Consider the following 18,340-nt stretch of genomic DNA (forward strand, 5'->3'; position numbering starts at 1 on the left):
CGCCCAGCCGTTTGGGAAAGGCGGGCCAGCCCAGCGTGGAGGAGCCCTGCCTCTCGCCCGCCTCCTCCTCCTGCAGGAAATGCCGCCGCCGACCGCCCCGGAAGCCCCGAGTCGAAGCCAGAACGCGGCTGTGGCGATGTAAACAGAAACGGGCGCCCAGAGACGAGCGCCGGAGTCCCGGGGGGCGCCATCATGGGGAAGTCGTTCGCCAACTTCATGTGCAAGAAGGACTTCCATCCCGCCTCCAAATCTAATATCAAGAAGGTCAGTCTGCGCCCCACATTTCAGGCAAAAGTCCTCCCCCAACCTCCCCCTACGGCAGCGGTTCTCAACCTGTGGGTCGCGACCCCTTTGGGGGTCCAACGACCCGTTCACAGGGGTCGCCTAAGGTTCTCTGCATCTGTAAAATGGATAAAGGTTAGGGTTGGGGGTTTGCGGGTTGTTTGCCTTGGCCAGGCTTCCTCCTTATCGTCCCAGGGGGTGGGGTGGGGGGGTCACCACAACATGAGGGACTGTATAAAAGGGTCCCGGCATTAGAAAGGTTGAGAACCACTGCCCTGTGGAATCTCTTTTCAAGGGTTTCTTTTCCTCTCCCCTCCCCTGCTTCCCCAGATCCCCCCCCCCTCCGGGAAAAAAAAATATCCCTGCGTGTTTATGTCTGTGCACAAAGGGCACTTTCCCGATTCTGCTTGTGTTAATGCCACCGGATGATCAGTGCCTTTGCCTGCTGTTTGCATTTATTACCTTTATATTACCTGTTTGCATTTATTACCTGTATTGCATTTATTACCTATTCAGACGTGGAAGGAATCAAGGCTTTATTCTCGCAAGGCTGCATTTCTGTTCCCGTGTACTCAAAACACCATATGTCATACTTGAGGAAATGTGATTTTTCTTCTCAGCTAGAACACTGATTGCAATTGCAAAATTGTCCTTCCGGGAGCTTTTCCTTTAGGGCTTCTCTGAACATCGCTCTTTCCTGGGTGGAGATTTGATTATATTGCTTCTGTTTTGTTAACCGGCGAGGCATGTATGTTTTCCAAACAAATAATTCCTCCCCACCGTGTCCAGGTGGTGTTGAGCACTGGGTGGGGAGCAGTAATAGGTGCCAATCTGCCTTTTTATCACCCCTTTAAATTTTGGCCATTTTGTTTAGGGGGAAAAACAGACTTGCTCATGGTGGAGGGAAAAGTCCAATCAATTTCATTAAAATCTGTTTGTAATATTTCTGTCTTGCCTCTGGCATTTCTGTGCGTCTGGATTGCCTCTTGTATCGTGTTAGTCCCATGCCAAACGATCTGCACTGATTATTTATTTATTATTTTTATTTATTATTGAGTTTGATATACCGCCCTACCCCCGGAGGGCTCTGTTATCCATCTGTTTCCGAGCACAGTTCAAGGTGCTGGTCCTAGTCTTTAAGACCTTATTTCAGTGGCATCAGACCCGTTTGTTACAAGGGCTAAATGTGACATAAATATGACTTGGCTGGGTTGGGCCCAGGTGGGGTGGGGGGGGGGTGTTGCTGCTTCTGCAGACCCCAGAAGGGTGAAGCAGGGTTTCCTGGCCTGGTGACCCCACAGGGTGTGGTGACTGCCTTGAGAGGGTTTATCAGCTCCACAAGCCAGCTGAGGTAAACCCCCCTCCTGATCTGCTGCACATTTGCAGGGCTGCACATTTGACACCCCTGCCCTACACACCTGTGAGCCAGGATATCAGAAGGACCATCTCCTCTCATACTGTATAACCAGTGGTGGGATCCAAAAATTTTAATAACGGGTTCTGATGGTGGTGGGATTCAAACAGTGGCGCCGCCGCACACAAGTACCTCCAGTCCTTATTGGGCAGGGAGGTTGCTTTAGTAACCCCTTCTCGGCACTCAGAAAAAATTAATAACCACTTCTAGAGAAGTGGTGAGAACTGGTTGGATCCCACCTCTGTGTATAACCTTCTAGTTAAGACATGCCTCTCAAAGCCTGCTGTTTGTACCCTGTCTTCAAAGCTGAAGCTGTGGGCAACTAGAGACAGGGGATGTTCTGTGGTGGCACTTCACCTTTGAACTGCTCTCCTCCTTGTCTTTTGGCCTGGCACCCAAATTAGGGGATTTATCTTATCAGCTTTTTAACACAGTGTTTCTGTTTTATAGACAGTGTTTAAGCTGTTTGTGTCTAATGGCCTGATTCATTTATAATGTAGATTGTCATTATAAGTGACCACAAGTTGGTCTCTGAAAAGGCCGCCTGGAAATATTCAAAATAAATATATATGTATTCCCAACTCCTACAATAAAATGAAAGAAAAGTATAGATAACAGATTTTGAGAAAACCAGAATTAAAGCCAATCTAAAATACAGATGACAATTTTTTATCTAATTACATTGTAAAAGTTGTTGTAGGCATGTATCCATGCTGGATGAGAAGAAGATAAAGTCTCTGTGTACAGCACACTGAAATGCAATCCTAGGGAGAGTTACACCCTTCTGATTTCATTGACGTCAATGAGCTTAGGAGTTTAGGAACTCTGTTTAGGATGACAGTGTACGCATAACAAGTTTGATAGTCCATATGTACCCCCTGTCATTTCATGAACCATCCTGATGAAACTTATAATTCTCTGTATACATTCCTATCCAATGGTGGCGAACCTTTGGCATTCCAGATGTTATGGACTACAATTCCCATCAGCCCCTGCCAGTATGGGAATTGTAGTCCATAACATCTGGAGTGCCAAAGGTTCGCCACCACGGCTATAGACTCTCTAGAGTTTGATCTTCCTGTCGCACCCAGTGATAGATTCTAGTTCTTTCCCTAACACACATTCACTTCCCAGAAGTTACATGCAAAAATTGTTCTGAATTAATAAATCCACTAATTGTGGATTCTGTTTTCAAAGGATTACAAGCATTGTTCCACCATAAGCCCTAACTTTTCAAACCTCCTTCATCAGATACTTCTTCCCAGCAGTCGATATGCTAACTGGAAATTTTCCAGTTCAGTGATAAAAGATAAGAGACTTGCACAGATCAGATACCCTCAACTTCACAGCTGCTAAATGTAGCTGTACTGCAAGCTGCCCTTTTTGTACAAAAAGTCATTATCTTTTATTTTGCTTCTTTCCTAACCTTTTTAACGCTGCTTGTCTCTTTTCCATAGCACTCTGAACAAACATGTTCATAGCGAATTTTTCACGGTGTCTTCTACATCTCTTGCTGGGGATCTCAAAGCTGCTTTAGATAGATTGCAATATTTTTAGTGGGCCTGTCTTTGCTTTTAACTTGAATATCAGCAGTTATTTTGATTCTCAACGCTTTGATTCTCTCTCAAACACTTTGGCGTAGGGTGTTTGGTCTTGTGAAGACTGAGCACATTGATGTTCTGTGTAAATTTGACTGCCTCATTGACATCAAGATAAATATATGTGGAAAACCATACTGATGGATTGTTTTAGCCTTTGTCATAGTTCTGGGGCGAGGGAGTAATGCTCAGAGGCACAGACCTTTCATACAGAAGGTCTTGAATTCTGACACTAGCATCTCCAGTTGAAATGATCTTCGGTAACAAGCACAAGGAAAGTGACTTCTCTGCTTATGACCATGGAGAACCATTGCCAGTCAGAGTAGGCAATACTGTGTTAGTAGTGTTCTGATGGTATAATCATGGTATAATGATGGAGTAGTGTTCTGATGGTATAAGGTAGCTTTCTGTATTTCATGGTTTTTACACAGATTTACTTAGCCCTGAAATTAAGTTGTTAGATCTATAACAGGGGTCTGCAACCTGTGGCTCTCCAGATGTTGTGATGGCTGCTGACATTCTTATTTAGGTTAATGAGGCTAGATCAGGGGTCTGCAACCTGCGCTCTCCAGATGTTTATGTACTATAATTCCCATCAGCCCCTGCCAGCGTGGCCAATTGGCCATGCTGGCAGGGGCTGATGGGATTTGTAGTCCATGAACATCTGAAGAGCCGCAGGTTGCAGACCCCTGATCTATAATGAGGTCCTGCTTGGATGCTCTTTGGGGATTCGTTGCCTTCCTGCTGATCCTCTAGAAAAGAGGTTGGTTTTAGTATTAAGTAAAAAGATTTATATATTTTATTTAACAATGCTCATCTCACTTTTAGGGGGGGAAGGTGACATGGTATAGCCCAGTGGTGGCGAACCTATGGTACTCAGAGCCCTCTCTGTGGACATGCGCAAACAGAGTCCCCCCCCCCCCCCTTACACACACACATCTAGACTGGCCTGGGCCACTGGGCTCAATTAGCATTAAACCTAAGACCTAGTTTTGGGGAAGCAGTGTAGGTAACCCTGTTAAGCTGTTCAACCCCACTGATTTTCATGCAAAGAACTAAAGCATTATCCTTTACCTGGGAGTAAGCTTGGTTTCTGGCAATGGGGCTTGCTTCTGAGTAAACCCTCCTAGGGTCATGATTCACCTGTTGGAAGAGTTGCACAGTTGCTTCAAAGCAAATCCACCGACTACCACCAAGCTTACTTTTGAGTAACGCATGCCTTGGAGCCAACCGGTTTTTCTAAACTGAAACCTCAGTGTTCAGGTTAAATTGCCGTGTTGGCACTTTGTGATAAATAAGTGGGTTTTGGGTTGCCATTTGGGCACTCAGTCTCGAAAAGGTTCGCCGTCACTGGTATAGCCTGATCTTGTCACATCTCAGAAGCTAAGCATAGTCACTGCTTGGAAGGAAGGGCTCCAAGGAAGGCTCTGCAGAGGAAGGCAGTGGCACCTATACTTAATCACTTGCCTTGAAAACCCCTTTCTGAGGCCACCATGAGTCAGCTGTGACTTGACAGCACTTAAACATACAATCTCACATTCGCATTCTTGAAAAACGCTTGGGTGAATGGCATCCAGTGCTGGCAATTTATTTTTAATCTTTAGTTACTCTTAAAACTTCATCCTTCTATTACATAGAAGACTCACACCTCAAATCATTCTAGTCCAGTAGCACCTGAAAAGACCAACCAAAATTTCCAGGTTATAAGCTTTTATGGGTCAGAGCTCTCACTTTATCAGAGACCAACAAAGTGAGCTTTGTCTCATGAAAGCTTATGCCCTGGGCCAGTGGTGGCGAACCTTTGGCACTCCAGATGTTATGGACTACAATTCCCATCAGCCCCTGCCAGCATGGCCAATTGGAGTGCCAAAGGTTCGCCACCACGGCGCCTGGGCATTTTTCTTGCTCTTTAAGGTGCTGCTGAACTTGAATTTTGTTCTACTGCTTCCACAGATTAACATGGCTACTCACCTGAATCTATCCCCTATCACATAGGTGTCAAACTCGCAGCCCTCCAGATGATATGGACTACAGTTCCCATCATCCCCTGCCAGCATGATGCAGTAGTCCATAACATCTGGAGGGCTGCGAGTTTGACATTAATGCCCTATCATATTCAACATAACAAGCAGGAGGAAAATGCTAAATTTGTGATTGTCATCTGAATTCTAAAAACATTTTCTTTTAAATAAGCCCCACAGAAGTGAGCTAGTCTGAATTAGTGTGATAGCATTTATAGACACATGAATGTACCTGAAGCTACATTATGCTGAGTCCGACCAGCATAAGCAAGTGTGATATTGAGTTTGCAGCCCAGACATTGTCATAAGCTGTGCAAATATGCTGATGCACAGAGCAGTCCTAAGCAGAGTTTAGGACTGCTGTTTAGGTCTGATTGGCAAGAGCTCTCTGGGATCATTTATGTTGCCTTCTGAATGGGAGCACCCAGCTTGCTGGAAGTAAAGTACAGATGACTGGGGAAGGCAGTGGCAAACCACTACATAAACAAAGTCTGCCTAATAAACATTGTAATGTTTCATTACCCCATGAGTCAGTAATGACCTCGTGCTTACACAGGGGACTATTTACCTTTTTACTGGATGCGAGATCTTTACTGGATGCGAGATCTACAAGTATCTTTTATATCACCTGCTGGATGTGAGACCCAGAGGTAGAACCTGGGAGCTCCAGAATGCAATGGAGGTACTATATTACTAAGCCATGACTGCTCCCCAGAGTGGAATCCAGGCAATGTACAATTGTCTGGATTCCAGCCCCATGATGTGAAAAAAACCTGTCAGAACTCTTATTATGTAGATATCTCTTTTTTTTGCATAGTTTGTTTGGGTTACAGGATTGTAGTGCAAAGTGGAAGGCATTCATGTAGAAAATATTATTTAATTCACTTGTGTTCTGATTAGGTATGGATGGCAGAACAGAAGATATCTTACGACAAGAAGAAACAGGAAGAGTTAATGCAGCAGTACCTGAAAGAGCAGGAATCTTATGACAACAGGTGAGAGATGACATTACATCATTGCAAGGAGGGCAGGAAGCAGCTTGGGACCCCTTTAAGATGTCTGAGTACAGCTCCAGCTGTGACTACGTCTCCCACTGGTTCCTAACTCTCATAGATGGAGCAGTGAGAGAGAGTGCCAGACCACAGCCAGTCACATCTGCAACAGGCCTGAATCCATCTCAGTTCATAATTTCCTCCACAGGGAACAGCTGCCCGCTGACAGAGCTGTGAAGCGAGAGCAATATTGAGTTTTCTCTCCATTCATTGTCGTGAACTGTGCCAATATGCTGATGCACAGAGCAGAGTTCTACCCTTCTATGTCCACTAAAGTTGGTGTAGATTGCACTGCAAGATACCTCAAGCCATCACTGCAAGATTGCACTGCAAGATACCTCAAGCCATCACTGACATTGCCGAAGAGAAGGACGATTCCTGTAGGCCTCCTCCTGTAGGAATTCTAACTGCCACCAGATCAGTGTCTTTGGGAAGAACTGTGCCCCAGGAGTAGCCTTGACCCCCCCCCCTGACCCCACCCTGCATGTTGTCTTCTGCTGTGCTTTGAGACTGGCAACAAATGCTTCTGGGCACGTTGCTACCATTGAGACTGCATCAGTAGCATGTGTGGATATATGCTGCAGAAGTGGGAAAACCAACCAAAATCCCCTCACAGGTGTGGATCTGTTTGATGGGTTGCAACCCAGCAGATCTCTAATCCTAATATCTGCAGCAAAATTTTGCAAATAGGCAGGCACTTTCTGTGGAAGTCTGTGAAACCAACACTAGTGCATACTGGGCTTCAAAAGCGGACCTTCCAGGTCATTTACAGGCAAAACCAGTTATTGCCAAAATGGGTAATGAGATGTGAATCCTGTGGTAGTTTTGTTGCTTTTTGCAGCTTTCATTATTAGTCCTGTGGATCTGGTGAATTTAGTTGGGATAGGCAGGCAGAAAATGGGAGTTCTGTTGGCCATGCTGGCAGGGGCTGATGGGAATTGTAGTCCATAACATCTGGAATTGTAGTCCATAACATCTGGAGTGCCAAAGGTTCACCACCACGGCTATAATGGAATGGAAATTCTGTGGAAATCTTGTAGGTCATTGCATCTGTCCTCATTAATCCTACAGTACATAAGAATTGAAAACAATACCTGTTAAATTGCTCCTGGTCCTACCTTGGGCATCTCCCTTGAAATAATGCCATTAGTATTATGAAAATATGAGTCATTTTTCATCACTTATGTGAAATGGGGAATTTCTTTTGTTTATTATTATTATGGTTGATTTCACAGCTGCCAGATCTTTAGCTGGTTGTTGGCCTTTCATTACAATTTGAGCCACACCCAGAGGCCTTGGAAGTTGTAATGTATCGGCATAGTATTTATGTGGATCCCAGCAGGGCTGCCTTCTGAATCTGACAGATGTAGGGCAGGGCTGCCCTAGTGTTTTCAGAATGGCACCCGGGCTGCTGATTTCCACTGGGATGATCTCAGCTGGTTTGTGCCGTAGACGCTGAAACTCAGTTTTCAAATTGTGGTATTTAGTGACCTTGTGTTCTTTTTCAATGACCCTGCTGTCACCGGGTACTGCTATGTCAATGATGGTCACTTTCTTGTCCTTGATCACTATGACATCTGGTGTATTATGTGCCAACGCTTGGTCCATTTGGATTCGAAAGTCCCACAGGATCTTGACCTTCTCATTTTCTTTTACTTTCTCTGGACAATTTTCCCACCAGTTTTTAGCTGTTCGTATGTTGTAATTATTTAAAAAAAACACAATTATTTTACAAAAAGAAAGGGAAAGTAAAAAGCAAAGGAAACATATCAACCATGATTAGCAACAATTAAAACGAAGACAAAGAACAGAAATTGATAAAGATAAAAAAGAGCGGGGAGGCAGCTTCTTGGTGCATGGCAGCCCACATACACTCACTGATCCTGGATAGTATCAGAATTAGCAGATCTAATAGCAGAACCTGTCTAGTCTACCTGAGAATGTTGGGGTCCCCAGGTCCTCGGGAAACGAAAGCCAAGTAATACTTGCTCTGCAAGTGAGCGAAATTGCCCCTTCAGAAATGTGTAGCTGGGAGCTCTGAAAAGCTCAAACCGATGCGAAATGCCATTTCCCCAGAGGTTGTCAGGATTAGAGCATTTCTGTACTATGTATGCTGCTTTCAGGAGACACCATTTTAATAACTTACATAGCATACAGAATATACGCAGTCCTGCTGAAACAGTGGAAATGAACCAAGTCCTGCTAAAATACTCTTAACTGAAACAGGACGTCAGGGTGTTCTTTTAAATCTTAACTGCAGTGTTATAATAGTGAATTATTGTAGATATGTTATAAATGACATTTTTAAATGCTTCAGTTTCCAATACATGGTTCTTAAGGTTTCTTGTTTTTCCTGTATAGGTTGCTTATGGGTGATGAACGTGTGAAGAATGGTTTAAATTTTATGTACGAGGCACCACCAGGAGCAACGAAAGGTAAGTGATGTTCTCTAATGGTTTATATGGTGTTTGTTGACATTCATATTGGGGGAATTAAGAAGAAGAGTAGAAGAGTTTGGATTTATATCCCCCCTTTCTCTCCTGTAGGAGACTCAAAGGGACTTACAATCTCCTTGCCCTTCCCCCCTCACAACAAACACCCTGTGAGATGGGTGGGGCTGAGAGAGCTCCGAAAAGCTGTGACTAGCCCAAGGTCACCCAGCTGGCATGTGTGGGAGTGTACAGGCTAATCTGAATTCCCCAGATAAGCCTCCACAGCTCAGGCGGCAGAGCTGGGAATCAAACCTGGTTCCTCCAGATTAGATACACGAGCTCTTAACCTCCTACGCCACTGCTGCTCCTCCTAACACCACTAAAAATCTCAGCCCTCATTAACAAGTGGAACAACCACATTAATTTTTTTTCATAAATAGGAAAGCTCATTTTATATATTAAAAACGAATGAGACAGGCAGGACTCAAAACACAATCACCGCGAGATGTTACCAGTCAGTAATCTGCTCCTTCCAATTGGACAGCCAGTCCAGGCACACAGTTCCCACCCCCTACTCTAGCCCAGGGACCCAAAATGATGAACCTGGAAGCTCTTGTAGGACTTCTCAGAGGACACACTAAGCTAGGGGAAGGGGCAGCCTTTTGTTGCCTAGCCCAGTGTGGGTTTGAGCTCATAGGCCAATTGGCTTGGGACTTGAAGACCTAATACAATAATTAATGACCTGGTGCTTCCAGCGCAGATCAAGATACTAAATAGGATTTATGTTGCCATTCTGAACCCATCCCTACTGTCAGAATGACTCGACAATAATTAGCAGACTAGGACTGGTTCCAAGGTCCAACCCCCTAAATTGGGAACTGGTTTGCTAAGTTGGTATGTGACTCACAGATGGCACCTTGACATCCATTTGGTCTATCATCCTAAATCATCTTCTAAGAGAAAACATGGAAGAAATGAGCATTCAGTTCGAGTTCATAAATAAGAGGTTTGTATGGTATGCCAAATTAAATTCTGTCTGAAACACACTGATATCTATTAGCCTCTGTTTCTAATGCTATTCCTTCTCCTTTCCCCCCATGCATTGCTGGATAATCTTGCTGGATAATCTAAGAGGAGACCAAAGAGGTAATTTTGAAATGTAATTCCTTATATTTTAGTAATCTAATTTTCAAATGGGATTTTATTTTTTTTACTTGCCTAAATCTGTTTTTTAATTATTATTTTTTTAGCAAGAGGGAGAAACAGAGTACAAATTTGAATGGCAGAAGGTCGCTCCACGTGAAAAGTAAGAATTATTAAATTATTACTTGGATAATCTCATTTGTAGAATTTATTTTCATGCCTGTGTACCCTTTCTTGTGTGTGTTTATGTGTATCTATGGTGTTCTAGTTATATGAAGAGAAAAGTGTCTTAGCTGATATCCTGTATTTCTTTTTTTTTTAATTAAAATTTTTCCATCTTCTCAAATGATATCTTTTATTGGATGTTTCTTCTAAATTCAAATCAGCTGAGCAAAAGGACTCCAACATCTGATTTTAGTAATGTATGAAATACATACATTTGCGGGGGGGCGGGGGCGGCAATAAAGCAAATAGGAAAAAATCAGAATGTCAACATTTTCTATGCTATTTCTCAACGATCATGCAATGCCATTCATTTATAAACCAAATATGATATTGTTTGGGACCTATATATTTTATTATTCTTTCAACATACTGTACTTATTTAGATTATACCCCAGCTGAACCAAAGAGCAGGTAGCTTAAATGTTTTGATGTATGAGAATATATCTTTTCTCATTTTCTTGTATTTAATAGATATGCTAAGGATGACATGAACATTAGAGATCAGCCATTTGGTATCCAAGTAAGTTTTGTGTGTGTGTGTGTGTGTGTCGTCCTGTGTCTTTCTTTTTTCCTGCTGTCTTAGACTTTTCCTAGCATTATTGTCCTTTCTGGTGTGTCTTCTCATAATGTGACTAAAGTACAATAATCTCAGTTTAGTCATTTTAGCTTCTGGGGACAGGATTGATTTGATGTAGAATCCACTTATTTGTCTTTTTGGCAATCCATGGTATCCCTAAGACTCTCTTTCAACATCACACTTTGAAAGAATCTACTTTTTTCCTGTCAGCTTTCTTTGCTGTCCAATTTTCACACCCGTTTATAGTAATGGGGAACACTGTAGCGTGAATTAACTTGCTCTAGGTTGCCAGAGACACCCTTAAGAATCGTTTTTAGCTCCTTCATAACTGCTTTTCTCAGTCTCAGTCTCCTTCTGATTTCTTAGTTGACTGTCTTCCTTTTAGTTGATGATGGAGCCAAGAATAAAAAGTCTTGAACAATTTCAATTCCCTCATTGTCAACCTTAAAGTTGAGTAATTCCCCAGCAATCATTCCTTTTGTTGTCTTGATGTTCAGCTGTAGTCCTGCTTTTGCACTTTCTTCTTTAACTTTCTCCAGTCGTTGTTTCAAGTCTTCGTTATTTTCTGCCAATACTGCGGTATCGTTGGTATATCTCACATTGTTAACATTCCTCCCCCGATTTTCACTCCACCTACATCTAAATCTAATCCAGCAGTGGCGTAGTGGCTAAGAGCAGGTGCACTCTGATCTGGAGGAACCGGGTTTGATTCCCTGCTCTGCCGCCTGAGCTGTGGAGGCTTATCTGGGGAATTCAGATTAGCCTGTGCACTCCCACACACACCAGCTGGGTGACCTTGGGCTAGTCACAGCTTCTCGGAGCTCTCTCAGCCCCACCCACCTCACAGGGTGTTTGTTGTGAGGGGGGAAGGGCAAGGAGATTGTAAGCCCCTTTGAGTCTCCTACAGGAGAGAAAGGGGGATATAAATCCAAACTCTTCTTCTCTTCTTCTTCCTTATGATAAACTCTGCATTTAGATTGAAGAGACAAGGGGATAAACTACATTCTTGTCTAACACCTTTGCCAGTTGGAAACCATTCTGTTTCTCCTGTTCTATCCAACACTAGCCTTTTTTTACTCCTCATTTTTAGTTGAATTTCAGATATGTGTTGATGAAAAGTATATTTTGCTGAGTGATTACTTAAACAGTAATGTTACAGAAGTATTTAGGTAGAAAACTGTACCAATCGTTATTGTTTTCCAGGTGCGGAACGTGAGATGCATTAAATGTCACAAGTGGGGCCATGTAAATACCGATCGAGAATGTCCCTTATTTGGTCTTTCTGGGATTAATGCAAGCTCTGTTTCCAATGATGGATCAGGTAGGTGCTCAAAATGTAATTCAGACATATTCTGAAGTGATGTTTTTGACTTCATGTGGATGGTATGGCTTCCCTGATGTGCCAGTGGTTTAGCTAGAAAATAAGAAGTATGAATTTCACAGTATCTTTTGTCACTTTTGAGATTTCCAACCCTAGTTTGTGGCTGTGTCATAACTGTAAGACTTGATATAGGCAGTTGACTGTTGGGACTGTAAATCCTGTTGCTCTGAGGACACCTTGTGGTAACTCCTTTTTTGAAATGAATCCCATTCTTGTTGATGAACTGGTAGGTGTTATGGACCATTTAAGCCTGTGAATACTACCCTGAGTGCTAGCGCATTCTGGTATGGCAAAAGAGAGCTGAAATATGCCTATAACAGGGGTCTTCAAACTATGGCCCTCCAGATGTTCATAGACTACAATTCCTATGAGCCCTACCACTTGGCCATGCTGGCAGGGGCTGATGAGAATTGTAGTCCATGAACATCTGGAGGGCCATAGTTTGAAGACCCCTGGCCTAGAACAATAAAGCCAGTGTGTATTTCTTGCATGCTGTGGCGAACAGGCCCACTTTGCCCAGCAGGCCCTGTTCCACCACCCCCCAAGCCTCTCCCAGGGGTTGCCAACTTTTCCTGGAAAGGGCTTGCTTTCTTCTCTCTGGGTATCACTGCCACCACCTGACCATTTGAGCGACTTCCCACTGGGGAGGGTCAGGACCCCCAGCTTCCTTTGCAACCCTGAGCCCTGGCCTCAGTTTCCCCTGTCCTGGGTTCCACAGGACAGATTGGAGTCTCGGAGGAAAAGCTGCTTGCCAGCTGCCAGCCTCCCCCCCCTCCCCCGTTTAGATTGCGCATCCAAGACATTGGAGGCATTTGTGGTATAGAGAGCTGTTCCCCACATCTAAGGTTCAAAAGGTATTTATTAAAAATAAAATGGTTACAAGTATGTTTTAGCACTGCACCAGATCGAGCAAGGGTTTCCAGAACAAAGGCAATATAAACGCAGATCCTCTACTCCTCTCCCTAAACATGCCCTAGCAGTTGTTAAAATAGGGTAGGCACTTGGAGCTTAGAAGGTTACGATCCTCATACAGTTCCCATTACCTTGAAGGCTTAGCCAGCTCTCTGTGCAAGCACATGGTCCAAAATGGCTGCTGTCTCCTGAGTCCAGGGATGTGGTCTACTCCCTTCCAGTGTTTCCGCAAAAGGAGAGCCCTTACCCCTCTGTTCCCCACCCTGGGACATGGACAATATGTACTCCACTAAACATTCCCTTCTCTCTGGACACAGTGTGTAACACATTTCTCTCTGTGATACACCTCTGAAGATGCCAGCCACAGATGCAGGTGAGACATTAGGAACAAGATCTATCAGACCACAGCCACACAGCCCGGAAAACCCACCAGAACCAGTTTCCAGGGAGGCTAGCCGAATGCCTAGACCAAGAGAAAGGTCTTTGCCATGCACCTAAATCCATACATGGTTGGCCATGGCAAGTCTCTGAGGAGAGACTATTCCAGAGCCTGGGGGCAATTAAAGAAAAACCTTTTCTTGCTAAATACCATAAGTTGGGATTTTTGACAGATGACAGTTTATTTAATTATTATTAGCATGTTCGTTTGTTTATTATTTATATCCCGCCCTATTAATGCTTTAATAATACCCCTAGTTTATTTCCTTTTAGGTGTCAGGCTAAAAAGCATTCATTCATTCATTTTTGCCCAGGCTTTTAAATAGGGGGTTCTGTCTTAGCCAGCTTTTTCCCCCCACCCAAGATCACCATACCCAAGTCATATACCCCATCTTGTTCTCACCTTTCTAATATCTCCTTTAAATCAGTTCTGTCCTTACTCAAGCACACTTTACTCTAGCACAGTGACCATCATCCTTTCCAGACTTAGGCCCGATCTTTAACCTGCAGAAGCAGCATTGGACTCGGTGTGGGACAGTTATAGGATAGAAAGTCACATGACAGCACGGTTAAGTGCAAGGAAAAGGAGCCAGTCCCTATGAACTCGTGTGTGCTAAGCAGCCTCGCCGTCCTGTTTCTAACTTCAGTGTGCATGCAAAGAGTTCGTGGCACCCCTCCTTCCTATGCATACAGCTGCAAGTCCTTCCTACGAGTAGACAAAAAAGGAAACTTGGGAGCTCTGTAGGGGCTCGCCACCCAGTAAGTGGGGTTCCGTGACCCACAAGAGAGTCCCAGCCCAGGGGATGAAGAGCACTGTACTTGGGGCAAGTTTCTACAAGAAGAAAGCTCCATTGTCAGTGGAACAGAATTACAGGGCGTAAGCTGATAAAGGATGTCAGCTATCTCCATTGAAGAGAAGACAACAGTGGGAAGATGAGGGAGGGGGGTTGCAATTGATCTCATTCATTGTGCACCAGGAGTATAAATGTAAAGTAAATGTGTTATTCTCAACAGTGTTTGGGCCATAAAAGGCTAACAAATCTGTAGTGGCATAATCTCTCTGCGTGCCAGTCTGTTTCATCAGATGCATAAAGTTCTTGCATGCATTTGTAGATAAGTGTGTACACGTGGGCACAGAGAGAGAGACAGCATTTTGAAACGTTAGGGATAAGCAGTAGATGACTTTGCAGTTCGCCGTAGGAATGTCGTGTTCTTTTACAGATCAACAGATAAATACCAACTTTTTAGTAAAGTTGGACATGACATTCTCTGAGGATAAATTATCATTCCACCTGGATAGTTTAACATCTTCAGACTGTCCTGCTCCATTAGTTAAGTTGTTCCGTCTTTGGACCAACATTATAAAGAGTTTAGATATTGTTCTAACAAAAGCTGACAGTCGACTGAGACCTTAAATTCTCCTTCGTGGAGGTGAAGATACATTCTGCGCCTCTCCTGGAGCAGATGGCTAGTTCTTAAAGGTGCCACAAATGGTGAGCCTTCTGCTGGGGGTGGGATAGTTCCTGGCTTCAAGGGGGCATTTCTTTATTAACGCGGCCGCGTACAGGGATTTAACTGTGGGGTTGTATTGTGGCGAACGCTGTGCAAACTCTTCCGGCAAAAAAAACTTGACTGGCTGAAAACTCTGTTCTTAGAAGGGAGCTTTTACTGTGCCACGTTTTCAGACAGTGCCTTCATCTGTTTTAGACGCTCATTGTTGGACTCAGCATGTGGACTGCTTGTCATCGCTTTCCATCAATCACTATGGCCTTTCTGTTGACCCACCGGAGCACTGTTTGCCTGCTTTGTGAGACAGGATGCTAGAACAGGCAGACCGCTGGCCTGATCCAGTGGGTCACTTCTTTGACAGCGCTTGGCACTGATGCCATCGTCTAGATCCAAAGAATAGAAGCCTCCGTTGGAGACCATGCTATAGTTACACTCCCGAGAAAGTGCATCGGAATCAGTGTACATTTGCATGCAGAGGCAGAGGACCTATGGCTATATCCTTGCATCTAGAATCTAAGCTCATTGACGTGAAAAGAGTGTTGTGCGCCTCAGCTACTGGACGGCTGTCAAAGGACTTGTGTATGGAGTAGGGCTTTGAATTATCTTCTGTGACAAGAAATGTGTAAGGATTATCCATTATCTACCCCAGGGGTCTCCAAAGCATGGCCTGCAGGTCACTTCAAGCCTGCCAAAAGAGTTCATCTAGCAGCTTTGCGCAGGAGGCAGGAGCAAGGAGGACGGGGAGGTAGCAAGCCAGCAGAGACGCCAAAGCAGCTATCCTTCCCTGGGCTTTTTTTGGCGGGCTGCTGCCGCCCTCTCTGACATCGAGCCATTGGGGGGGGGGGGGCAGGGGAATGAGCCCACCATTCGGCATGCAGTGAAACAGATAATTATTTTATGCAAAAGACCCAAAGCTAAATTTTAATTGTACCCAGGTCTGTGTATTTAGTACAGTTCTGCCTAGGAAAACTATAGAATGTAGTGATGGGCAGATTCCAGATTCCTCAGGATTGTAGGGAGGGTTTTTTTTAATGATTACCAAAGGTTAAGCAAAGTAAAACAAAGGTCTGGTCATACTTTAGTCTTTAAAGTGCTATTGGAGATTTGTTTGTTTTGTTTTCCACAAGCTTCAGAGCAGCAGTGGCGAAGTGGTTAAGAGCAGGTGCACTCTAATCTGGAGGAACCGGGTTTGATTCCCTGCTCTGCCGCTTGAGCTGTGGAGGTTTATCTGGGGAATTCACTCCCACACACGCCAGCTGGGTGATCTTGGGCTACTCACAGCTTTTTGGAGCTCTCTCAGTCCCACCTACCTCACAGGGTGTTTGTTGTGAGGGGGGAAGGGCAAGGCGATTGTAAGCCCCTTTGAGTCTCCTATAGGAGAAAAAGGGGGGATATAAATCCAAACTCTTCTTCTTCTTCTGGTCCTCACAGGAGGTATGGAGATGTCAGCATCTTCTTGAAACTTCAACAGCCAGACTGATGGCTGAATAACATGTTCTGTGACGTGTGACTGCGGTGTGAATGCCTAGCGTGGCTCCTTGTCCCGCCCATGACTACTTGTATTTGGAAACGATGGTCAGAGGGTTGTGATAATTTAAAATGCCTTTCATTATCTGAATATATTTGTGCCAGACTGTGTTCAATTAAATCTATCTTGTTAGACTACTCGCTGGTGCAATTTTAATTTTTTTTAAAAATGTTTTATTTGGTTAAGAACCAGAATTTTAAATGTTTGTTTATTTTATAAAACTGATTTTTTTAAAAAATAGTTGTATTGCTTTAACCATTCAACACAACATTAAACATTAGCAAATAGTGTGGTGAGTAAATAATTAACATAAGTGACATGACATAATGTTCCTATAAATCTGATCCACAAACAGTAACGTAATTGACAAATTTTGTGTATCAGTAAACAATTGATTTCCCATTTACAACAGCATACGGGGACAACTTACATCAAGTGTTCTCTTATAATTAACTGCTTGTGTAATCTGTCTATTACAGTATTATAAAACTGATTTTTTTTTTTTGCCCATGAATATTGGTCGAATATGCAATGTGGCCCTCAGACTGAAAAGTCTGGAGATCCCCCCCCCCCCGGTCTATCCAAAACACCCCCCTATTTCTAGAGGAACCAGGAACCGCCTGCTTTTGCTGAGCCCCATATACATATCAGAATAACTGGATCGCAGCCTATGCTTCTGCCCCATTTGCAGACTTGTTGAATTTATTGCTGGTGCTTCATATGGAAGAATACCAGGTGGATTGTCCATTCAGATTAAAGCCTGTGTCCGATGCTAATGAATACCTTGCTCTGTAAGAATTGGTGTCTGTTTTTCACAATACAGGCAGCAGAGTTCGATACAGTAGAAATAACAAGTACTCCCCAGGGTTGGTTTCATTTTTTTTGTCTTTTTTATACTGGCTGTAGTGCTAATCCAGTTGGTGATTTGATTTTTTAAAAAAAATATATAATCTTTCTTTTTTTCAAAAGTCTCCTATTGAATAATATATCTTGCTGGTGAATGGAGATTATTTTTGCAATAAGGCAATTTCAGTGGATGTGGTTATCATGGGATAATCACACCCCTGGGGTACAGCCTTGTCTGTAATCTCCCAGGAGTGTAATTATTTCATGACAACTGCACCCCCTCTAGTGTTGCATTTATTTCCATTATGAAATTTTCATTTGATATATAAAGCAACTTACTTTGATCACTGGAAGCTGCATGGTAGTGTTAGAATGTTCCAGCTGCGAGGTTTACGGAGACCGGCTATAAGCTGTACTACTCCATTTACAAAGTTAAATTAGGCAATCAAAATGCTTCTTTGGACTAAGCTGGTTTAGATTCCCCCCCTCCCCATTCCTCACTTTTCAGGTTCATAATCAAGATTAGGTATGGGCAATATATCATATTGATATGCAACACTATCTGTTGTGCATCTTACCGAAGCGTTTTGGCCAGCACAATCTAGAGAAGGAAGAGGGCGGCCGCGCCACGGATGGGGATGGCGTAGCAATGGCATAGCAGGACCACCTCCTAAGCGGTTGGCTGCATCGCAGCCAGCCCCAGGACAACACGGAAAAATGGAACACCAGGGAAAGGGGATTCCAGCACTGGATCGCACTTTGGAGGAGGCAGGGCTGGGGCCAACAGGTCAGCCAACTGCCAGAGGGGGGCAGCAGAGAAACAGAATAGGAGTCAGATGCCGAAGCCAGCCCAGGGGCAGGGAAGGACCAAGGCCAAGCAAAGCAGGGCCAAGTAAGATGGCAGCACCAACGTGTCCCTAAAGGGAGCAATGGAACAGGGACCCCCAGGAACAGGAGAGAGTCAGTGAAGCAGCAAGTGACC

General features: G+C 43.9%; 1 protein-coding gene across 1 annotated transcript in view; it reads left to right on the plus strand.

The window, feature by feature from the left end:
• Positions 1-6: 6 nt before the first annotated feature.
• Positions 7-18,340, plus strand: part of CIR1 (corepressor interacting with RBPJ, CIR1) — a 34,690-nt gene continuing 16,356 nt past the window's right edge. Inside the window, exons 1-7 of the mRNA XM_048484394.1 lie at positions 7-264; positions 6,216-6,310; positions 8,729-8,802; positions 9,932-9,945; positions 10,050-10,105; positions 10,639-10,687; positions 11,948-12,065. Of these exons, the coding sequence (XP_048340351.1) occupies positions 193-264; positions 6,216-6,310; positions 8,729-8,802; positions 9,932-9,945; positions 10,050-10,105; positions 10,639-10,687; positions 11,948-12,065 (478 nt within the window). The 5' untranslated portion in view covers positions 7-192. The remainder of the gene's footprint in view (positions 265-6,215; positions 6,311-8,728; positions 8,803-9,931; positions 9,946-10,049; positions 10,106-10,638; positions 10,688-11,947; positions 12,066-18,340) is intronic.

The sequence above is a fragment of the Sphaerodactylus townsendi genome, linkage group LG02, assembly GCF_021028975.2.
Source record: "Sphaerodactylus townsendi isolate TG3544 linkage group LG02, MPM_Stown_v2.3, whole genome shotgun sequence".
NCBI lineage: Eukaryota > Metazoa > Chordata > Lepidosauria > Squamata > Sphaerodactylidae > Sphaerodactylus > Sphaerodactylus townsendi.